The sequence below is a fragment of the Panthera leo genome, chromosome B4 (assembly GCF_018350215.1).
Source record: "Panthera leo isolate Ple1 chromosome B4, P.leo_Ple1_pat1.1, whole genome shotgun sequence".
In the NCBI taxonomy this organism is placed as follows: Eukaryota; Metazoa; Chordata; class Mammalia; order Carnivora; family Felidae; genus Panthera; species Panthera leo.
This window is the reverse complement of record NC_056685.1, coordinates 135,009,232-135,032,747: the sequence shown is the minus strand read 5'-3', so window position 1 is coordinate 135,032,747 and position 23,516 is coordinate 135,009,232. Positions and strand designations below refer to the sequence as shown.

General features: G+C 53.2%; 1 protein-coding gene and 1 pseudogene across 8 annotated transcripts; both read left to right on the top strand.

Annotated features, from left to right (window-relative positions):
- Positions 1-22,585, top strand: A4GALT (alpha 1,4-galactosyltransferase (P blood group)). Of its 8 annotated transcripts, XM_042948017.1 has the most exons (5): positions 1,604-2,161; positions 3,270-3,507; positions 3,862-4,471; positions 19,632-19,773; positions 21,385-22,585. In XM_042948017.1, the coding sequence occupies exon 5, from the start codon at positions 21,431-21,433 to the stop codon at positions 22,490-22,492; it is 1,062 nt and encodes a 353-aa protein (XP_042803951.1). In that variant the 5' UTR covers positions 1,604-2,161; positions 3,270-3,507; positions 3,862-4,471; positions 19,632-19,773; positions 21,385-21,430; the 3' UTR covers positions 22,493-22,585. The 8 variants fall into 8 exon arrangements, with proteins under 8 accessions (XP_042803954.1, XP_042803951.1, XP_042803953.1 ...); XM_042948019.1 differs by lacking the exon at positions 1,604-2,161 and having other exon boundaries at positions 2,741-3,507; positions 3,862-3,951; XM_042948016.1 differs by lacking the exon at positions 1,604-2,161 and having other exon boundaries at positions 2,741-3,507.
- Positions 7,298-7,469, top strand: LOC122225652 (annotated as a pseudogene).
- Positions 22,586-23,516: the final 931 nt, after the last annotated feature.

The following is a 23,516-nucleotide window of genomic DNA, read 5'->3' as shown; positions in this document are numbered from 1 at the left end:
CGCGGGGCCAGCTCGCCCGCCGCCGCCGCGGGAGCCGGAGGTACCGGGGGCCGCGCGCAGGGGGCGGCGGGCGGGGGCGCCGCGGGGGGGAGGGGGGAGGGTGGGCTGCGGAGGGGCGGGGGAGGGCCGGGCCGCCGCCCGGGCCACCTGTTCCGGAGGGACGCCAGGGTGCGCGCCGACTGGGCGCGGCGGTCCCCGGCCAACTGCGCCCCGAAGTTGAGCGGCGGCGGCGGGACCGGGAGCCTGGCCGGCGAGGCGAGGGGCGCGCCGCGCCCGGGAGCCCTCGGAGCAGCGCCGCCCGGCCCTGCGCCCGCCGAGAGGGGCCGAGGGGGCGGGAGGCCCGGGACCGAGCCCCGCTGCGCGGCGACCTGGGGCGCGGGGCGCGGCATCCCCTCGGGAGGCCTCGCCGCCGGGCGGGGCTCGCCCCTGGCCCCGGAGGGGGTGCGGCTGGGAGCGGGGCGGGAGCGGCCGGCTGGAGGGGAGACCGCCCGGGGCGGGAGGCGTCGGCCCGGGGCCCGGGGAGCGCGGGGGTGGGGGGAGGATGCTGAGGCTTCGGAAGCGCCCAGGTGGGGGGAGGGCCCTGCAGGTGGAGAGAAGGGCCCGAGCGCTTCTTCCCCGGGGATCCGGACCCGGCGACGAACCGTCTTTCCGGCTTGCTTCGCCCCCTCCCTCTTCTCCAGACGGGAAACGCTGAGTGGGATCTGCTCTGTGCTCGGGAGAGGCTCTGGCGGGGAGATCCAGTCCCCTCCGCTGCTCGCGGAGCCCCCTTGCCTCAGTTTCCTCACCTGACACCGCGGAACAGAAGTTCCTACCTCCTTGACAGACTCAGCGAGCCCCTGGCACCGAGAGGGTTAAAAGCCATCTCCCCCCCGCACCCACCCCTCTCTCTGGAGGACACCATTTCCGTCTCCCCCAGGTCCTCAGTGATTGTCTGTTCCAGCTGGCCACTTGGGGGTCCCCAAAAGCAGGGCCCACGTTGGCCAGGACTACACCCTGCATACCTAGGCCTGCACACCCTGTTCCCACAGGGATCCCCTAGGGGTGTCCCCCAGCCAGGTCCCAATACAAAAGGAAAGAAAGGGAGGAGCTGAAAGGTGGAATCTTCTCGGGGTTCATCTTCCTCCCAAGCTTGTTCCTAGTGTCTCGAATGCACGTTCCCTGCTGGTCGGCCAGGACAGCTCTATATTGGAGGACAAATTCCAAAACAGAAATTCTTAAAAAATGCACCTCCTTTCCTTGTACCAACCGAAGCCCTTTCAGCTGCCTAGAAAAGTCTAGGTGAAAGGTCCAAATTGGAACGAGGGCAGAGTAAGACCAACTGGCCGCCGGGGGACGTTTGCGACCAGACTGGAAGAAAGGGCAGATGAGAAAGGGAAGCTTGAAATGTGGAAAACAGCTCTTTCCTCCCCTATCTCTCCCTCCCCGCTGGCTGCTGCCCCTCCCGGCTCTCCCTCCACTCCCTCTCCCGCCTCTCCCTCCCCAAGGGCGGGCGGGTGGGTGGGGTATGAGTCTCCTGGCCTCCATCAAGGTCTGCGCCTGCTGTGCTCTCCCGAATGCATTTCTTCCCAAACGTTACGCCCTAGGTGAGCTCACAGCTCCTGCTAAACACCCCCCCCCCCCGTATTTTCATTGTTCCCCTCCTCTTCCAGATTGGAAACTTCTGGAGGGACAGAACCTCGCCCGAAACCCAGTGCCCAGCCCAGCACGTAGTAGGTGCTCACTAAGTGTTGCTTGAGTGAATTAACTGTGAGAAATAGGGGAAGATTCCATATTTGCATCACCTGGAGATACCTAATCGTTCACATTCACCATTTCGCCAAACTTTCAAAAATACTTTTTTAACGTAGTCGAATATACCTCGTCTGTATGAAAACTTCAAATGCCTCACCTCTCGCAAACACTTTCTAAAATATTTTTCAGCACTTGGATACGTTACATCACGTTAGTTAATAGACGTTATTTGAAATTTAGGTGCTTTTCAATATTTGGCTCTTTGGGATGACGTCACGTGGAACTTTCGCGTTTATACATTGCCAGATCTTTCCTGGAAAGAGAATTACCTGGTAGTCACTGCATCTGATGTATAGGAAGTTCTAGAAGGGCTCTACCTAGAGCCAGCTGGCTCTGTAGAGGGCCTATACCATTCATACCTCCTCAGGCTGTGAGTATGCATTTCTTGTTATTTCCTAGAGGTGAAATTACTCTGAGTCAAAGAGTATGAATGTCCGGGATCTTTGTGTGGTTTTTTTTCCCCCAGTTTGTTTTTTTTTTTTTTGTAAATTTTTTTTTTTAATGTTTATTTATTTCTGAGAGACAGAGCGGGAGTCGGGGAGGGGCAGAGAGAGAGAGGGAGACACAGAATCGGAAGCAGGCTCCAGGCTCTGAGCTGTCAGCACAGAGCCCGATGCGGGGCTCGAACTCACGGACTGTGAGATCGTGACCTGAGCCAAAGTCGGATGCCCAACCGACCGAGCCACCCAGGCGCCCCTCCACCCCGGTTTTATTGAGATATAAATGACAGGCAGCACTGTGTATGTTGAAGGTATACAGCACGATCTGGCATGCGTGAATTGCGAAATGGTTATCACCATATGTTGTGTTTCTTATTCATTTGTTGGAGCTCATCCGTGAGGTCTTTGCCCCTCGTCTGGTCTCTTGGTGGCAAAGACCTCCTCCCAGGTTATCATTTGGCTTTTACTTTTGCTGCCACTGGTGTGTGTTTTTGAGGAGCACGTTTTTTTATTTTCATTTTACTTTATCTGTTGTGGTGCTTTTCGATGACGGAGATGGCTGCATTTATGAGCTGACGGGAAGGAGCCAGAGGACGGAGTGTTTGAGTCCCGGAGGAGAGGCAGGTCCATAGGTTGAGGTCCCAGAGATGCAGGAGGTAGGGGTGTCTGGCACTGGTTGAGGGACCTTCTGAGCTGGTGAGGACAAGAGGCGAAAGGGAAGGGCTGGACCGACACCTTAGGGACCGGCTTTGATCTTCTTGTAGAGAGAGGCGGAAAAGCTCAGTGGAGAGAAGAGATTCTGGTCCTGAGGTCCCAGCTCCCAATGCTGTTTGCCAGCCTCATCCCCTGGGGTCCTCCCTGCCTCCCTGGGAGGTAGCAGGTGTTATCACCCCCCACTTACAGACTGGGGGGAGGGAAGGTGCCTTGTTCTGGTTCAGTCCGCTGATGAGCGGCAGGGATGGGTTCAACGTTGGCCCTCCAACATTAACTGCGCGCCCTTGAGAACCGCTCTCCTCTTGGTGCCTCCATTTCTAGTAGGTGTCAGGAAGCCGTACCCATCTTAGTCCGAGCGAGGGTCCTCTCCTCTCCTGTCTGCCTGTTTGCTTTCCCTCTGGACGGATCCCCGTGGAAGCTGAGCTGGCCACGGGACTAGAAGAACCCCTCCCCTTCTGCTTAGTGCCTGCACACTCTCCCCCGTGCCCACACCCGCACCCACCAGGAGCTGACTCCATCCAGCAGGACACATAGCACTTCCTGGAAGTCCCACCAGCGCCAGGTCTGAATGGACAGACGGGTGGGGGGGCGCTGGGTGAAGAGGCAGGCACGTGAGGGCGAAGCGGGAGAAGTGATCTTCACGTTCACCCAACAGACTCGGTTTGGAAGAGCAGAATCTGTTGTCCCGGGTGTAGACACAGAGCCCAGAAAGGTCCCCACGGCCGCCCCCCCCCCCGCCCCCACCTCTCCGGGGTCGTCTGCAGTCCTCATTTGCACCTTCCATTGGGTCTCCAAGGCAACCTCCTGATTTGGGGGGGCGGGCTTCCACGATTGAGCCCTTACCCGGTGCCAGACACTGTTACCTGACCTTATTTAACCCCCTCGGTCACCCTGTGCCATTCTGCCCATTTTACAGGTGAAGAAACTAAGACTCGAGAGTTACGCGCCTTTTCTTTGTTGCGGGGCGTGGGGGACGTTTGAGGCTCCGGGGCCACAGCACTCCCAGGTGAACTTGGCCACAGGCAGACCCTTTCACATAGGGGAGGGGGTTTGAACCCCGGCGGTTCCCTCAACCCTTGACACTGGTGGATACGAAGAGGGCTGGCGGGAGGCTGAAATGAGTTACCGTGTGAAAGCCACTCTGCCCCGTGGCTGCGCACAGGAAGTCCTCAGGAAATGGACAGTGACCACGTAGCTCCGCGCCTGTCACGAGGGAGCCAGTCACGAACGTCAACTCAAGCGCGCTCACCCCTCCCCATGCTGAGGGGGTGACAGCGTGAGCTCTGGAAAGCCTTTCTGGAGGCCACTTAGTGGGCTGCATCTGTAAGTGCAAATTACGTTTCCTTTGGCCCAAGCGGCTCGTTTCGAGGAACCAGTCCTCCCGAAGCAATTAAGGATGTGCTCAAAGACGGGAGTGCTAAGACAGTCACCGCGGTGTCGCCCGTGAAAGCAGAAGGATGGAAACCACACTTCCAGCAGCCCGGACGGGAAGCAGGCGGGACGAAGGATGCGACTCACCACGCGAGGTGACGCGCGACCCTGGGAACTGAGGGTGCGGGTCTGCGTTTGTGGGCGTGATAGGAGGGCAGAGGGCACGTGTGCTCTCAGGCGGGTTTGTTCCAGAACCGTTCGCGCGGCTCGATGAGTTTCAGGACGTGGGTATCGCCGCGTATGCACCGCCACTATCTGGTTTGAAAATACAGGGGCCCGGCGTGTGTCTCTGGGTGAAAAATAAAACAAGGTGTAGAACAGCACGGGGAATAGGGTCTCCTTCCGTGCGTATGCGGCTCTGTCTGTCCACGGCAGCCCTGTGTGTGGCAGGTGCGCGGAAAGGGACCGAAAAGGCTCCACCGGAACGCTGACACGGGCACTCGAGGTGCCAAGGTCACCGGAAGGCTGACCGTGGCACGTGCTTTCGCCTCAGGCCTTTAGTGACGTCACACTACTGTCCGCAAGAGAGAGCAAAGCAAGAGGTGTCGCTGCAGGGTGGTGACTGGACACGTCCCCCTCTCTGTGGACACACGGGGACAGTAGCCGCAGGCACGAAGACACAGCTAACGTCGCCCGTCACCCTCGCCGCCAGGCATGGCACTTGGGACTCTTAGCAAACGGCAGCTCATCTTACCTACTGTGGCTGGAGGCTGCTGGGGCAGGGGAGGGGATGGGAGGGTGGCATTCTGGGAAGCAGGAGGCACATTTTACAGAAACTCGGAGTTCCCAGAGCCTGGCGGGTTTGAGCAATGGAGTTGATTTTCCTCTCAAGTTTTTACCGTCATTTTCAAGGGCTCCTGGAGCATCAGGATGGTTTTCCTTTATCCCTCGATCATCACAAGTTTATGGTCCACCTGCTGTCGCCAGGCCCTCCCTAAGTTCGTTAGGGTCACCGACAGCCTCGGGAGCGCGGCATCTGGCTCAGTGCCCCGAAGGCCCCAAGGCCAAATCACCCTGGCCATTCCCAGCGGGACTCCCCCGGGGCCCTGAGGGTCTGCCCGGGATCCAGGCTGTGGGCGAGGCCAGGCCTTGGGGTGAGTGCTGCTCATTTGGAAGGGAGCCACGAGGGCCTACTGTGTGCGGCGCGGGGGCCCCAGCCCACGGCCCACGGTGGGAGCTGTGCCAAAATCCAGGCAGCTTCCTGGAGGTGGTCTGCCCTGCTCGTCTAGGTCGGGAGAGACTCAGGGAGGAAGGGCTGTCTGAGAATTTGGGGCAGGTATAATAACCTGGGTGCAGATCCTCCCTCCCGTGCTTACTAGCCCCGCGGCATTGGGTGGGTCACCTTTCCTGTCGGTCTCTCCGTTTTCTCATGTGTAAAATGGGGCCGTGGTGGTAGATACGAGGACGCGGTAAAGGGTGAACGGTGCTTGGCAGGACGCCTCACACATGGCACATTCTTGGCAAATGGCAGCTCTTCCCACATATTTCGGTTAAGAGGTCCCTGGACAGGGGAGCACGGAGGGGCGTTTAGGGAAAGGAGGGAGCGTATTGCAGAAATCCGGAATTCCCAGAGCCTGTTGGCTTGAGCAATGTGGCAGAGGTCAGCTTGGCTGGTCTGGAGGTTGTGGGCCTGGAGAGGGGCGGGGGGTGCTGGGGAAGTGCCCACAAGGCACGGGTGTTGCGGGGTGGGGTGGGGTGTGGAGACCTGCTGGGGTTCAAGGCAGAGGACAGAGTCTTGAGCTGGGCTGTGGTCACAGGGCTGAAGATGGGCAGGAGAGATGTGTCAGAAAGGTGTTGCAAGAGCGGCTGTCCCCCTGTGTCCCAGCCCTGTGCCTCCCTCTCCTCTGGATTATCCCCAAGAGCCTTGTAACTGCTTTCTTGTTGCCACACGTCTCCCTTGGTTTAGTCTCAAAAAGCATCCAGATCCTAAAGATCTCTTTAAAGCATAAGGTACATTGTAGCCCCTTCCTCCTCAAAATCTCCCAAAGGCAGGTCTCCCAATCAGAGAGACAAATCCTTCCAGTGGCCCTCAAGGCCCCCCATGACCCTGCCTCCTCATTATCTCTCTGACTTCCTGTCCTTCCTCCCACCTTGCTTACTCTGCTATTCCACCAATACCTCGGGCACACATGCCCCAGGGCCTTTGCACTCACTGATTTCCCTCCCTGGACACACTACCCGCCCCCCCACCCAAGGTAGCCCTAAGGCTTGCCCCCTCACTTCCTTCAGGTCTCTGTCGGCTTTTCAGAGAGGCCATCCCTTGCTGGTCTATGTAAAGTAGCACCCCTGCCCCGGTCCTCCAGTCCAGTGTTCCTGCTGTATTTCTCAACCCAGCACATGTTATCGCTTACTGTATTTCTTTATCCGTTAATTTTCTCCGCTAGGATTTCAGCTCCATGAAGCTGAAGAGTATCTGCTTTGTTCACTGCTGTCTGTGTTTCCAGACCTTGGAGTGGGGGGTGGCACATAGTAGGTGTTCAAGCATTTGTTGAATGAAGGACCAGGGTGCTCTGTGTGATGCCGAGGGCTGGCTGGGTTTCTTTCCAGGAAGACTTTTTGGTATCAGCTCGAGCAGGAACTCTCTTATCTGTGAATTATCAGCCCCTTGGCCTTATTATCTGCCTGCGCTCTTGGCCTGACACCAAGGGGCAGGTGGCCCTGAAATACTCTGTCTAGAGAGGCCGATGCTGGCCATGAACAGAACTGGTGCTGGAGAAACCAGATTTGGAAGGTCTTTCTAGAAGGGTCCTTAGAGATGGTCTTTTCCAAGCTCTTTATTTTACAGGTGGAGAAATTGAGGCTCAGAAATGGTGGGGGAGGCCGTACCCCAAGATCACAGAGCAAGTGTGTAGAAGATAGAAACCAGGTCCCTTGCTCAGGTAATATGCAGTTAGCAAAGACTGTTAAGAATACCGAGTGTGAGCTTTGCTCAGTGGCAGTATCGTAGCCAATGAGGTTTATCCGAGGCACGATTATTGCTAATTGAAAGAATACCGAGTGTGGGCAGTGCTGTGTGTGTGTGCAAACCGCGTGGGGCAGGGTGGGCACTGTCTTTTGCTGCCAATTAGTTTTAATCTTGAATACAGTAAAAGAGGAAAAAGTCAAGCAACACGGAAACTTTCTTCCAAGTAGGGTGAACTCTGGACTCTTAAATCAGGCCAGCGTTTCTTTCTTTCTTTTCCTTTTCTTTTTCTTTTTTTTTTTAAGTTTATGTATTTACTCTAGGAGAGAGAGAGTATGTGTGAGCGAGAGAGGAGCAGAGAGAGAGGGAGAGAGAGTCCCAAACAGACTCTCCGCCAACAGCACAGAGCCCCATGTGGGGCTCGATCCCACAAACCGTGAGATCAGGACCTGAGCCGAGATCAAGAGCCAGATGCTTAACTAACTGAGCCCCCAGGCCAGAGTTTCTAAATGCCTTTTCCATGGGCATTGCATTTGCAGGCGTGATTTTTTTTCTTTTTCACAGAGTGGAAGATTTAATATTGTTAAGATAACAATTCTCCCCAAATTGGCGTAAGGATTCAGTGCAATCCCCATCAAAATCCCAGCAGTTTTTGGTAGAGATTGATCAGCTGGTTCTAAAATTGACACAGAAGTATGAAGGACCTATCGTGGCCAAAACAATTCTTAAAAAAAGGACAAAGGGTGGGAGGGATACCTGATTTCGAGACTTATCATAAAGCTGCAGTTATGAAGTCTGTGTGGTCTTAGCATAAGGGTAGACCTGTCGTTCAATTAGCAGAATATGGAGTCCAGAATCAGACTCCCGCTTAAACAGCAGATTGATTTTTGATCAGAGTGCCAAGGTAATTCAGTGTGGGAGCAGACATTTCCGGACTAGCGCTGGAAAAACTAACTATCCCTACGGAAAACAATGAGCCGCAGTCTTCCCTCATACCACACACAAAAATTAACCGAGAATGTAGCCTAAACCTAAGTGCTAAAGGCACCAGTTTTGCTTAAAGCCGGGCATGATGATTTTATCCGATGAAGAGTTTTTCCGCTACCTGTTCCTCTGTGATCTCGGGGCAGAGCGAGCGGCCGACGCAGAAAGCTCACCACGCCCTGCCACTGGGGCACTGCAGGGGGTCCTGGCAGGTGCATGTGTGGACATGCCAAGACAGCAAAGGTGTAGGAATCCAGACTCGTGGTGGCTTGTGTTGCCTGAACTGAGCAGAAAGCTCGGGGACGGTGACTTCACCCTATGCTCCTGAGAAGCCAACCCCAGGCAGCCCGATCTTCAGTCCAGCCTCCAGTGCAGAGGGGCAGTGACCCTGGCAGGGAGGGATGGCCTCGGGAAGAGAGGAGAGGTCTAAGACTTGGGGGCAGATCTCCCTAGGTGGAAAATCGTGTCTCCCAGGCTTTGGGAAGGTGGCCTTTCCTCTCTCGGGACCCGTGAACACTCAGGTACTTTAATATGAAAAGTCAAAGGCGTGTGACCTTAATTTGTACCCACAGATGGTGAGGCAGGACGTGTCAATTACACTTTCTACCAGCTGTAATCTGCATCCACACATGGCTTACGGTTTGCAAAAGGCATTTCCCTGGTCAGTTACCGTATCTGATCTTGGCTTTGTGGGCCATTTAGGGATCATTTACTCACTCGTTCAGAATATATGTATTTATCTATCTACATCTATCTACCTATATATCGAGCCCCCGCTTTGTGCTAGCGTCCGTGCTGGCCATGACGGGGACGCAACAATGAGTCACAGCAGACTTGGTCCCTGCCCTCTGGGAGCTGACATTGGTTTTCATGGCATCAATGTGTAATCAGTGCCTTCGAGAAAGACCTTGGGTTGTTTTTCATCGTTTGCGATCGAGAACCAACCTGTGACCTGTCCAAATGGCACTTATCTACGGCTAAATTCACAGACTGGGATGGCGTGGCCAAAGGGTTTCGCTGGATGTGATTCAGTTGCCCTCCACCCCTGGACTGGTACCATCTGGCATGCCTCCCGGCCATGTGCGAGATGCCTGTTTGCTCACAGCCTGGCCAGAAGAACGGGTTGTCGAAGTTTTGGATTTTTGCCAATCTGACAGGTGAGAGATGCTATCTGAGCGTTTCAATTTGCATTTCTTTTACTTACAAAAAGACCCTCCCTCTCGCTGACCGATTAAGGGTCATGTTTTGCCTGTGCGTAAGCTGCCCTTGGCCTCTTTTTCTTCTCTGTGTTGTTGGTCGTTTTCTCCTTGACTTCTGGGGGCTCTTTAGAGGTTAGGAAAAGTGGACCTTTGGGATCCGAGGGGCACATAAGTTATCCCAAGTAGTTCCTTCTACTTTGACTTCCCTGATGGTGTTTTGGAGGAGGACACGGATCAGTTGGCATTTTCAAGGAGTCAAGTTTATTCATCTGTTCTTTTATGGCTTCTGGATGGATTTCCTACATAATTAAGAAAACGTTCCCAACTCTGAAGTTACAAAGGAATTCACCCATGTTTTGTTCTGCATGTTTATGGGGTTTATTATTTTCCATTTGGAGTTTATCCTGGGGCATGTTCTGAGAGGTGAACTCTACCTGCCCAACACCTTAGAAGACCCATTTTACTTTACTGATTGGAGATACTGCCTTTACTGGATGTGTGAGCACTTCATTATTGCTGTGATAGGTTTTGTTTCATTGTCCTGTTTGTTCGTATGTTAAGACTGCACTGTTTTTGTTTTCTGGTGTGTGTGTGTGTGTGTGTGTGTTTAAGGCTGCATTGTTTTAGGGGTGCCTGGGTGGCTTAGTCTGTTGAGCATCTGACTCTTGGTTTCAGCTCAGGTCATCATCTCACGGTTCGTGAATTCGAGCCCCGCATAGGGCCCTGTGCTGACAGTGTGGAGTCTGCTTGGGATTCTCTCTCTCTCTCTCTCTCTCTCTCTCTTTCTCTCTGCCCTCTCCTTCTCTCTCTCTCTCTCTCTCTCTCTGAAAATAAATACATAAACTTAATTTTTTTTCAAAGACTGCATTGTTTTAATTATTGAAAATTTATAGGAGCACGTGGGCACAGTCACGTCTGACTCTTGATTTGGCTCAGGTCATGATCTCACAGTTCATGAAATCAAGCCCCTCATGGGGCTCTGTGCTGATAGCAGAGTCTGCTTAGGATTTTCTCTCTCTCTCTCTCTCTCTGTCCCTCCCCAGTTCACACATGCACACTTGTACTCGCTCTCTCTCTCTCAAAATAAATAAACATGAAAAAAAAAGAAACTTTATAGTGTGTTTTAATAAATAAACATGAAAAAAAAAAAGAACTTTATAGTGTGTTTTAATATCTAAAGCACTCCAGCCCTTCCTCATTTTTTCCTCCTTCTCAGAGTTTTCCTATGGGTCTTGGCTTGTTTATTTTGGTATATGAACTTCAGACACAATTTGTAAATTCCAGACTCACACATGTATCTTTGGTTTTGTTTCCCTTGCTTGTGGAGAGGTATCTAGAAAAGGGTTTCAACAGCTGAGATCAAAGAAATTACTGCCTGTGCTCTCTTCTAGGAATTTTATGGTTTTGTGTCTCACATCTAGGTCGTTCATACATTTTGAGTTTATTTGTGTGCGTGAAGAAAGAGGCCCAGTTTCATGCTTTGGCATGTGGCTGTCCAGTTTTCCCAACGCCATTTCTTGAAGAGACTGTCTTTTCCCCGTCACGTATTCTTGCTTCCTTTGTCGAAGATTAAGTGGACATACAAGCGGGGGGTTATTTCTGGGCTCACTATTCTGTTGCATTGATCTATGCGTCTGTTTTTGTGCCAGTGCCATACTGTTTTGATGACGACAGCTTTGTAGTGCATCTTGACATCTGGGATTGGGAAACCACCACCTTTGGTCTTCTTTCTGAAGATTGCTTTGGCTACTCGGGGTCTTTTGTGGTTCCATACAAATTTTAGCATTATTTGTTCTAGTTCTGTGAAAAATGCTGTTGGGATTCTGATAAGGATTGCATTAAATCTGTAAATTGCTTTGGGTAGTGTGGACATTTCAACAATATTGGTTCTTTTGATCCATGAGCATAGAATACCTTTCCATTTCTTTGTGTCATCTTTGATTTTTGTCGTCAGTGTTTTATAGTTCTCAGAGTATCGATCTTTCACATCCTTGGGTAAGTTTATTACTAGGTATTTTATTCCTTTTGGTACAATTGTAAATGGGCTTGATTTCTTACTTTCACTTTCTGCTACTTCATTATTTGTGTGTGGAAACGCAACAGAGATTTCTGTATATTAATTTCTGTATGTCTTATGACTTCACTGAATTCGTTGATTAGTTCTAATAGTTTTTTGTTTTGTTTTGTTTTTGTTTTTGAAACTTTAGGTTTTCTCTTTATAGTATTGTGTCATGTGCAAATAGAGTTTTTCTTCTTCCTTACCAATTTGGATGCCTTTTATATCTTTTTCTTGTCTGATTGCTTTGGCTAGGACTTCCAGTACTGTGTTGTGTTGAATACAAGTGAGAGTGAACGTTCTTGTCTTGTTACTGACCTGAGAAGAAAAGCTGTTTTTTACCATTGACATGATGTTAGCTGTGGGTTTTTCATATATGGCCTAATAATATGGCATATTATGTTGAGATATGTTCCCTCTAAACCTGTTTTCTCGAGGGTTTTTATCATGAATGGATGTTGTACTTTCTCAAGTGCTTTTTCTGTATCTGTTGAGATGATTGTATGGTTTTCATCCTTTCCCTTGTTAATAGGATGTGTCATGTTGATTGATTTTTGGATATTGAGCCACCCTGGCATCCCAGGAATAAATCCCAGTTGATCATGCTGAATGCTTTTTCCCCTGCCCCTCCCAAGGATTTTTTAAATATATTGTTGGATTCAGCTTGGTAATATTTTGTTGGCAATTTTTGCATCTATGTTCATCAGAAATATTGGCCTATAGTTTTCTTTTTTTTTTTTGTAGTATCTTTATCTGATTTTGATATCAGGGTAAGGCTGGCCTCATAAAATGAATTTGGAAAACTTTCCTCCCTCTTCTATTTTTTGGAATAGTTTAACTATTTAAAGAATAGGTATGAACTCTTTCTTAAACCTTTGGTAGACTTCGCCTGTGAAGCCATCCAGTCCTGGACTTTTGTTTGTTGGGTTTTTGGTTTTTATTTATTTATTTATTTTTATTACTGATTCAGTTTCATTGCTGGTAATCAGTCTTTTCAGATTTTGCATTTCTTCCTGATTCAGTTTTGGAAGGTTATATGTTTCTAGGAATGTATCCATTTCTTCCACGTTGTCCAATTTGTTGGTAGGTCATTTTCCATAGTATTTTCGTATAATCCTTTGTGTTTCTGTGGTGTTGGTTGCTATTTCTTCTCTTTCATTTCCGGTTTTGTTTATTTGAGTCCTCTCTCTTTTTTTCTCAATGAATCCAGCTAAAGGTTTGTCAGTTTTGTTTTCAATTTTAGCGAATGCTTCATCAACTCTTGAGAACAAAGTGTGTTGCCTATTATGAAGATAGAGTTTGATACAGTGTAGAACCTCACTGATCATTTATTTACATCTTCTGAATTCTTATTTATATTTATTTCTTGGGTTAAGAGTGGTGACTTAAGGGGTGCCTGGGTAGCTCTGTTGGTTAAGCGTTCAACTTCGGCTCAGGTCATGATCTCACACTTCATGGGTTCGAGCCCCGTGTCGGGCTCTGTGCTGACAGCTCGGAGCCTACAACCTGCTTCGGATTCTGTATCTCCCTCTCTCTCTGCCTCTCCCCCACTCCTGCTCTGTCTCTGTCTCTCTCTCAAAATTAAATAAACATTTAAAACATTTTTAAAAAAGAGTGGGGAATTAAAATCTCTTATTAGTGTGTTTCAATCTATTTATCGTAGCATTCTGTAATTTCTAATTCCTGAAAATTGCTGCAGTATTATTTGGTATGTTGTGAATTATACCTTTTAGCATTATTATTGGCCCTTCTTTGGCTCACTTACTGATGGTTGCTTGAATTCTCAGTCTGATATTAAGATTACGGCCCCAGCTTTCTTTTTGTTTATACTTGTTTTTATATTTTTGCTCTTTCTTTTGCTTTTAACCATTCTAAATCATTTTGATGTATATCTCTTAAATACAGGATAGAGTTGGGTTTTGTTTGGGATCTAAATAAAAAAATCTTTTTCTTAGTAAAGGTAAGCGAGGCAAGCCTGTTTATATATATTGATGCGACAGGTGTCTGGTGTTCTTTCCATCATGTTGTGTATGTATATATATGTCTTTGCACACGTGGGAGGGCTATATTCTTTATTCTTTCACTGTGTTTAAAAAAAATCCCTCTGATATTCGGGAAAGCTTGTATTTTTGTTCTTGTGGCCACATTTATATTGACACCCTTATATAAAATACTCTTAGTTTCTTTTTTCTTTAGAGAGTCTCTGTTGTTTCTCTTCTATGAACAACAATAAACTTAACGGGTTTCCCTTTCTCTTGTGGCTGCCCCATTTCAGCTGATACTGTACTGAGTGATTAAGGCATATCTTCTGTCAGTTCTAAAGCCTCAGAGGGGCCTTTAAAGTCCTTTGAAGGACCTTTAAAATCCAGAGATTTGGGGGCACCTGGGTGGCTCAGTTGGTTGAACGTCCGACTTCGGCTCAGGTCACGATCTCACGGTTCATGGGTTCGAGCCCCGCATCGGGCTCTGTGGGAGACACGCTCAGTGTCTGGAGCTTGCTTCCGATTCTGTGTCTCGCTCTCTCTCTCTGCCCCTCCCCTGTTCGTGTTCTGTCTCTGTCTCTCGAAAATAAAATAAAACATTTTTAAAAAAAATTAAAGTCCAGAGATTTCACTATTACACGTCTCGGGATTCACGGTTCCGGGTCACCGCTGTCTAACGCACGGTGTGCCTTTCCATCTATGGGATCAAGTCTCCCCCTATTTCAGGTAAGTTCTCCTGAATTATAATCGCAAATATTTCTTCTAGCCATTGGCGTCGTTTTCTTCCTCAGGAGCCCTGGCCGCACGTTTGTTGGCTCCCCTCTGCTGCCTGTTCCACCTCGTGTCTTCAGTTCTAACATCTCCTTGATGATTTCTGTTGGATTTTCTTGACTTCGTCTCCCTTTCCTGTTTGTATGTCTTTCGATACTTTGTTATGGAGCCCGTGCTCCCGTGTGTCTCCGGCCGTTTGGTTTTCATTTCCGAAGTGTTTTTGTATCGCCTTCTAATTCTTTCCTGAAGTCTGTCAGTCCTCACACATCATCCTCTTCTCTTGCTGTCACTTTGCCTAATTGTTTCTTCTCCAGCTCTTGTACCTTCTGCTTTTTGGTCTGCCTTCATGGCTAGAATTACTTTTATTTTATTTTATTTTATTTTATTTTTTTAAATTTTTTTTTTAACGTTTATTTATTTTTGAGACAGAGAGAGACAGAGCATGAACGGGGGAGGGTCAGAGAGAGAGGGAGACACAGAATCTGAAGCAGGCTCCAGGCTCTGAGCTGTCAGCACAGGGCCCGACGCAGGGCTTGAACTCACAGACTGCGAGATCATGACCTGAGCCGAAGTCGGACGCTTAACCGACTGAGCCACCCAGGCACCCCTAGAATTACTTTTTAAAGTTGTTGTTGTTGTTCTCATTGTTTTAAATTCATGCTGTAATTTTGTATTAGAATTTTTATTTGTTTTGTGGTGATTTTTTTAAAAAAAATGTGTATTTATTTTTCGAGAGAGAGCAAGCTGGGGAGGGGCAGAGAGAGAGAGAGAGAGAGAGAGAGAGAGGGAGAGAGAAATCCCAAGCAGGCTCTGCTCTGTCAGCACCACCCGGATGCCACATGTTTTGTGATTTTTTTTTTAAGTTTATTTATTTTTGAGAGAGAGAGAGAGAAAGCACGAGCAGGGAAGGGGCAGAGAGAGAGGGGAGAGAGAGGGAATCCCAAGCAGGCTCCACGGTCAGTGCAGAGGCCGACACGGGGCTCGATCTCACCAACTGTGAGTTCATGAGCTGAGCCAGATCATCATCAACTGACTGAGCCACCCAGGTGCCCCATGTGGTGATATTTTCACAGTGAATGTTCTTAACTGTAGTGAATTTTTCTTAACTATAGTGAATTTCTTTTTAAAGTTTATTTATTTTTGAGAAAGAGAGAGACAGAGTGCTAGTGGGGGAGGGGCAGAGAGAGAGGGAGACACAGAATCCGAAGCAGACTTCAGGCTCCCAGCTGTCAGCCCAGAGCCTGATGCAGGGCTCGAACTCACAAACTGTGAGACCGTGACCTGAGCTGAAGTCGGCCGCTTAACCGACTGAGCCACCGAGGCGCCCCCAACTATAGTGAATGTTTAAAACCATAGTGAATAGTTTCTCTACATAGGAGAACATTAGTGTTCCTTCCCCTTTTCATTCTTGTAGCTTCCTTATATGGACACTGTGTTTATTCCTTTAACCATTGTTTTTTATATTCAAATCGGTTGAATTTTCCTGGATCAGCATTTAACAGGAGGTTTTGGTAGAAATTGGGAGACAGGCCAGGCAAGTTCTCTAAGTTTCTCTGTTGAAAGACTCCCTCCTCTGCTTTTATGGAAATGGATTGTTCTTTAAAATACAACCCTTCTCAGGACCCAGTGCTGTTTCGCCTCACAGAACCCAACCGGGTTCAAGGGGACACCGGCCTCCATCCTCGAACTCTCCTGGTTCATCCAGGCTACATCTCTCTTCTGACTTACTCGTCTTCCTTTTAGAAGTGGCGATCTCTACGATCGATCTTCCACTTCCGGGCCCCCCCCACCCCCCCCCCCCCCCCCCCCCCCCCCCCGTTCCTCCCCACCTCACCGCTGTATCTGCTGGACTCAGGTCCAGCTTTGCGAGTTAGAGTTTATGGGTTTTTCATGCCCCGGGTTTTGCTAAAGCTGTAAGTTGTGGCTTATTTTCTCTTTCCTGTGTTGCTCTGTATGACATCAGCAGGGGGGGAAAGATCCAGAACCAAGAATCTGCCTTATTCCTATTGGAAAAAGAAGTCTCTACCTCCCTACTTCCCTGGCTTTAGAACATCTTATAGGCACTGGAGGAGGAACACTTTATAACCTCCATTCTGAAAAAGTGCAGGATGTACCAGTTTCAAACACAGCGGGATCCAGATGTAAAGATGATGTCATCGTGCCTCTCTCTCTCCGTCTCTTGGCTCTGTTGCCTCTGGGCCGGCTTCAGCCTCAGCCAGGCTCTCCCCTCCGGCTCGGGCCTCATCTTAGAGACCCCACTGGAAAGCTCCTGACTCTGCTTGGCCCGCACTGGGTTACAGGCCCTGCCCCCAGCTACTCACTGTGGCTGGAGAACGTGACATTAGGCAGATCTGAACGTGTGCCGCCCCCAAGAGCTAGAGAGTGGGGTCTGTGGGGCAGAGGTGGTCCCTCAAAGGCAATCAGGATACTTTTATCAGCAGAGGGGGGGACGGAATGCTGGGCAGGCAAAGCCTGCCACGCCATGTCCACTGGGACTCCCCAGTGCTGTCCTGCCACGCAGAGAGGCCCCCCCAGGCACATTCTCCACGGAGCTGCCGTTTCAGGGATGTTCCAGGCAGTGTGTGACCTGAGAGGGGCTCTGAGTCTCCAGGACAGAGAGACACAGAAAGGAGGTGTCGTGGCCTCAGAGAAGATTGTCGCGTCCTAACCCTGCAACACGTGAATGTGACCTCCTTTGGGAAAAGGGTCTTTGCAGGCATTACTAAGTTAAGGATCTCGAGTTAAGGAAATGATCCCGTGTTAGTGAGGTGGGCCATAAGTACAATGACAAGTGTCCTTACAAGAGACAGAGGGGAAGACCGCGTGAAGACAGAGGCAGAGATTGGAGGAAGCGGCCACAAGCCCAGGAATGCCTGGAGCCACCAGAAACGGGGAGAAGCAAGGAACGGTTCTCCCCCGGAGCCCGAGAAGGGGCGTGGTCCTGCTGACACCTTGGATTCGGACCTCCACTCTGCAGAGCTGTGAGAAGATCCGCGTCTGCGTTCAGCCTCAGAGCTGTGGTCATCAGTTTCCGCAGCCACAGGAAGCCGATACAGGATGCTGATCAGAGTCTCGCACATCTCCTTGGTTTTGTGGTTTGAGACTTCTGCTGGGCTGTCAAACCTCCTGCAGCAGCTCGAGGAAGGCCCGGGGAGGGGACGTTTCTTGCAGAGGGGTAGGAAGAGCTCCCTAAGGGTGTCACTTCCACTCTCTGCTGCTGCGAGACCCTGGCCAAATCCCTTACCGTCTCTGGGCCTCTGTGTCCCCCTTGGGATATCAGACTCTCCAAGGGCCTAGCTCTGGAACCCCAGGGACAGTGAGCACCTTTCCTGGTAGTAAGTCGTTCAGGAAGTGTGGACTGTGTCTGACCATCGCCGCGACCCTGTTCTGTCTGGGTCGTGGTCAGCCAGCACTGGGCTGAGCTGGGCTGGACCTGGGAGCCGAGGGAAGGGCAGAGGGAGATGCCCCTACTGTGGGCCGTGAATAAATGACAATCTTCAGGTAGTGGGGCCATTCCAAGGCCCTGGGCTGGTCCCTGATGCTGACGCTCCTGACGTGGGGCCCCGAAAACTAATGCAAGGGCCAAGCCCACAGGGAGCGGTCAGGCCTTTGGCCCTTTGGCCTGCCGGCTGTGTGCTTCCCGCCCTCACGACCTGCCTGAGATGGATCATGGGGGGCTGGGAGGGTCCCTGAGGATGGGGAGCCACAGAAGAGCTCAGGGCAGGGAAGTGACCACAGTTGACCAGCTAACTGGAAGTCTCTCCCCGGTGCAGGGCTGAAAGCGGTAGGCAGGGAGGCAGGAGGAGGAGCAGTGTGCCAGGCTCCACTGAGAAGGGTCAGGACTTGAGCCACAGCTGCGAGGCCCATGCAGGGGGGCCAGGAGCATGCTTCGGGCCTGAGGTCACACGGGTATTTGGCTGTGGCCAACTTGGCCCCGCGCGTCGTTTCTATTCCTGGGTCTTGGGCTCTATCACCAAATACGGTGTTGCTCGGGGCCGGTACTGTCCCCTGCGGTCGGCGCGGGCTCAGGTGGCAAATCCTGTCTCCCCAACAGGCCCAGACCCCACCCCACCCACAGAAGGCCCAGATCACCCCAACGCCTCTGGACCCCCGAGCAGCCAGGACCTTGCTCGATCCAACTGTCTGTCCCCTGCTCGGTGTGGTTCACACTGGGTTAAAAATACTCAAGACCAAAATAGCCTCTCCTCGCAGTTGAAAACCAGGGCCGGGGAACACAAGGTTCTTGATGTATATTGGCCCCGCCACTCCTGACCCAGCCGCCGACCCCAGGTCCCTCACACAGGCACTCAACTGCTTTATTCGGTCACGTGCTGATTTGCTGGCTCGCTGACTTATTCACTCATTCATTCACTCATTCGTTCATTCACTCGCTGATCATTCACTGATCTGCTCCTTCACTCACTCGCTCCCACCTTCATTCACCCACCCGCTGAGTCACTCCCTCCCTTGGTATTTGTTCACTACCTTCCAAGAGTCATCTCTTCTAGATGCTGAACAAAAGGCAAAAAATACCTGTCCTCGTGGGGTTATGCTCCAAATAAGTAACCCAAACAAACGAGTACCAAATGTCCAGGATGCTCGATTAGGTGCCGCGAGCTCCACAGGGGACTATGGAAGGGCTGGGGAGACATGATTTTTGAGGACGAGAGGGAGGTGAGGGAACGAGCCAGGTAAACACTATGGGAAGAGCATTCCAAGCCGAGGGAACAGCAAGTGTGCAGGCCCTGAGATGGCAGCACGGGGGTGGGCGGTGGGGTTGAGAAGGAGTGAGGAGGCCAGGCGTGGCTGGGGTAGGGCAAGTGGGGTGTGAGGTCAGGGACGGGGGCACCTGGGCGACCAGGGCCTCCCACATCACTGAGGGTCTGAACAGAGGAATGACGTGACCTGGCTTGTGTTTTTGAAGGGTCCCTCTGGCTGCCAGGGGAGTGAGTCAGTGAGCGAGCGGGTCCACGAGAGGATGAATCAGGTTGTGTGTCCCTACTATGCGCCAAGGACTGAGCTGGGCTCTGGGGAGGGCAGGTGTGCAGGCACCCTTGGCGGTATGGAGGACCAGCTGGCTAAGGCCCCTCCATCAGTGTGACCTCTCCAGAAGCCACCTTCCCTGGCCCCGCTGGGCCCTTTGCTCCATTTCAACTGTGACTAGTGCATTTCCAGATGGTCCCCCCACACGCTGAGAGCTCCCCCAGGGCAGAGCCGCACCCAGCTCTCCCTTTCTCCCAAGTACATTCCCTGTGGGGCCGAGACAGTCAACAAATCAATGAACATCCCCCCTGTGCGGCTGGGGGCTGACTCCGTGAGCCCGCCACCCCCCCTCACTCTGTGTCTCGCTGTGTCTTACAGATGGATTTGTGGACGCGGAGAGCTTGTGGAAGGGCCGTGTTCCTGTTGGCAGAGAAGGTTGGCTGCTGAGCCAGGGCGTGTCTCCAGGAGGGCTGCCCGGCGGCCCAGATCCCCACCTCGCCGCCATGGGCCGCCCAGGCTGGTCAGTTACCAGCCAGTGACGTCATCGCGGTTCCCGGCCCTCCACCAGGAGGGCCGGCCGGTTGCTCGGTCTCGCTCTCAGGCCAGGAGATCCGTCTGTCCTGGGGAAGGGGTGACTCCAGCTCCCCTTAGCCTGCGGGCCGCACCCAGTCCCCCCACCCCTCTGTGTCCAAGTTTCCTGGCCGCTGAAGGAGAAATGATACAACCACCCCTGGGGTTACTGAGAGCCAGAGGGAGTTTGCGTGGGGCACCAAGAATTTAGAAGGCACTGAGTACACGGCGGCCAGGATCCTGCGAATAGCGAGAACAGCCCCGGCGAATGTGCACGGAGTCCTCAAAGTGCCAGGCACGCTCCCACGTCCCCTCTGCCGGTTCTCTCCCGGGCCGGGTGGTGCAGGGGTGAGAGAGTGCACTCTGGAGCCAGATGGCCTGGCTTCCAACCCCTGCCCTGCCACTTGCCTACCGTGGGACTGTATGTGAGCTTACCAGACTTCTCAGTGCCTCGGTTTCTTCACCTGTAAGATGGGGGCGATGATCGCCTCTGCAAAGGGTGGTTGTGAGGGTTTAAGAAGTTGACTATGTGTGAAGTGCTGAGCAGGTCACCTGGCACGTGTGTGGTGACGGCCAACCCTTTAGTGGGTTCCAGTGTTCCCGTCCTGAAGGTGGCAAATCTGAGCTGAGCGCATTGCCCCAGGTCTTAGCTGGTTCAGGTACACGTCACGTCCCGTGCCTCCCCGATGCTCCTATAGTCCTACCCTTGGGGACAGAGCCCAAGCCTATTTTGTTCCCCCAGCCACCTGCTGGGCCCCCAGGATGTTCTTAGCTGCTGGCCAAGTGGACATCACCAGGAGAGGGTGAGGGTCCAAGGGCAATAGTCCTGGGCAAGGTTACCGGCTACGGCACAACCTCCCCGCCCCTGTCCCTCCAGACTTGCGTCTGTAAGTTGCACAGCCCAGGGCAGGGGCTGGGGAAGCCAGGTGCCCAGGAGACCCCACTGCATCTGAGGCAAGGGCTTTAGGACCCAGCACGCATCCCCATGTGTCTGGAGCCCACCCGTCCTGCAAGCTTGCCAGCCAGCCCCTTAGCAGCCAGCGCCCAGGCCGCCTGAGCCCCAGGCTTCTCTGCAGAAAGTCCCCAAGGCTGCTTGGCCGTCTGCCTCCTCGGCCCAGTTCCAGCCGGTCTGTGGAGCTGAATGGGGCTGAGGGGTAAAGCGCTAGGCTTCGAATCACAGGCTGCCAGCGGCCCGAGGGGGACCGGCCTCACCCGGCAAAGGGGCCTGTGTGCCGCTTGCAGGAGCATCACCTCTGACAACCCTCGTGGCTGCCGGAACCCCGGCCTGGGCCCGCGTTGGCCACGTGTCGTAGATAGCACTGGCCGCGTCCTTGGGAAGCTCGCAGGTGTGTCACAGAGAGCAAAAGGGACTCTGCCCAGACCTCGGCCCCGTGGCCTGCTTTTCCAGCTTTCCCAGGTGAGGAAGGAGATGGGACTCTGCGGCCAGCGGGCCCCCAGGGCTTCGGAAGCCAGCATCGGCCGTGGCCGGTGTCTGTGGGAAGCGCTTTCTCGGGCTTAGGGAGGTGGCAGCCTGCCCTGATGTGCCGCTCGTCTCTTGCAGACCAGCCAGTTCCCGCTGGAGGCTCCTGGTGTCATCTGGGAAGAACATGTCCAGGCCCCCTGACTGCCTGCTGCGGCTGCTCCGGGGAGCCCCGAGGCAGCGGGTCTGCACCCTGTTTATCATCAGCTTCAAGTTCACGTTTTTCGTCTCCGTCATGATCTACTGGCACATCGCGGGAGAGCCCGGCGGCCAGAGGGAGTTCTCTAACCTGCCTGCCGACGTCCCCTGCCCCCGACTGGTGCCCCCTACGCCGATCTCCAGCACCCCGCCTCCGGGCAACATCTTCTTCCTGGAGACCTCAGACCGGACCAACCCCAACTTCCTATTCATGTGCTCCGTGGAGTCGGCGGCCAGGGCTCACCCCGAGTCCCGGGTGGTGGTCCTGATGAAGGGGCTGCCCGGCGGGAACGCCTCCCTGCCCCGGCACCTGGGGCTCTCGCTTCTGGGCTGCTTCCCCAACGTCCACGTGCTCCCGCTGGACCTGGAAGAGCTGTTCCGGGACACGCCGCTGGCGGCCTGGTACGCGGCCAGGCGACGCCGGTGGGAGCCTTACCTGCTGCCCGTGCTCTCCGACGCCTCCAGGATCGCGCTCATGTGGAAGTTCGGGGGCATCTACCTGGACACGGACTTCATCGTCCTCAAGAGCCTGCGGAATCTGACCAACACGCTGGGCACTCAGTCCCGCTACGTCCTCAACGGGGCCTTCCTGGCCTTCGAGCGCCACCACGAGTTCATGGCGCTGTGCATGCGAGACTTCGTGGCCCACTACAACGGCTGGATCTGGGGCCACCAGGGCCCGCAGCTGCTCACGCGGGTCTTCAAGAAGTGGTGCTCCGTCCGCAGCCTGGGTGACAGCCACGCCTGCCGCGGGGTCACCGCCCTGCCCTGTGAGGCCTTCTACCCCATCCCCTGGCAGCACTGGAAGAAGTACTTCGAGGACATCAGCCCCCAGGAGCTGCGCCGGCTGCTCAACGCCACCTACGCCGTCCACGTGTGGAACAGGAAGAGCCAGGGCACCCGCTTCAAGGCCACGTCCAGGGCACTGCTGGCCCAGCTCCATGCCCGCTACTGCCCCACGACACACGAGGCCATGAAGATGTACTTGTGAGGGCCCTGCCGGGCCCCCCCGCCACCCTGCGCCCCACCCGGGCGTCCTGATGGAGAGGGGCACCCGGTCACCTTTCCCCGGGGGGAAGCGAGACGGGGCGGGGGGGTGGGGAGGGTGGTGTTGTGGCCTGGGAGAGGGAGGCCCGAGTTGCTGCAGGCCAGGATTTGGGGCAGTCTGGGGGGAGGGCGGGGAACTGTTGGCCCAGGAGGTGTTCTTGGAGGCCATGCTGTAGGCCCCTGGATACACTCCCTTCAGTGTGAGGCTGGTGGGACACCCCCAGGCCAGTGTGCTATCTCAGGGTGGAGGCAGCCGGTCCCCGGGGGCGGGGAGGGGGGAGCGGCAGCCAGAATCAGCTGGAGTGAGCCGGGTGAACATCTGGGTCATCTGGATGGCACACCAGAGCCGTCGTGAACACCAAATCGTCTTCCAGGGCATCACAGGGAAGCCAGGCTGGTGGGGGCTGAGGTGCCCACCACGGGGGCGTGGAAAAACCCAAGAAAAGGGGATAGGAAGGAGAGGGAGCTCCTGAGGAGAAGGGGGAGGCAGCCTGTAGGAGAGCCGGGGGTGCAAACCCAGCCTCGTGAACCCAGGTAGGTGCCTGGCTCTTTTCTGCCTTTGGTTTCTTTCTCAGCAGCACTGAGACATGCAGAGCTGGCCTGGGGAGCCCTTTGGGGGAGGCCTGCCTGCCCACCCCATTCTTTCTTGTTTCCAGAGTTGTTGCAAGGGTGAGATGTGCCAGCTGGCCACTCCAGGGCATGGGGGCGTGGAGTTCTTTTGGCTCAGGAAAAGCATTTTAAGGAAAACACCCCCCCCCACCCACGATCAACACATGATAATAATAAATATAATAAAAGTGATGCTCTGACACCAAGTGCTTGGTGGTCGATGAAACGAACCCGCTCACACAGCCCACATTAGCCCCATCCTGCAGATGGGGAAGCATCTGGGGCTGGAGGGGGTTGGTGACAAGCTTGAGGTCACTCAGCCTGCCCAGAGAGCAGAGTCTAGGGACCCAGCAGCCAAT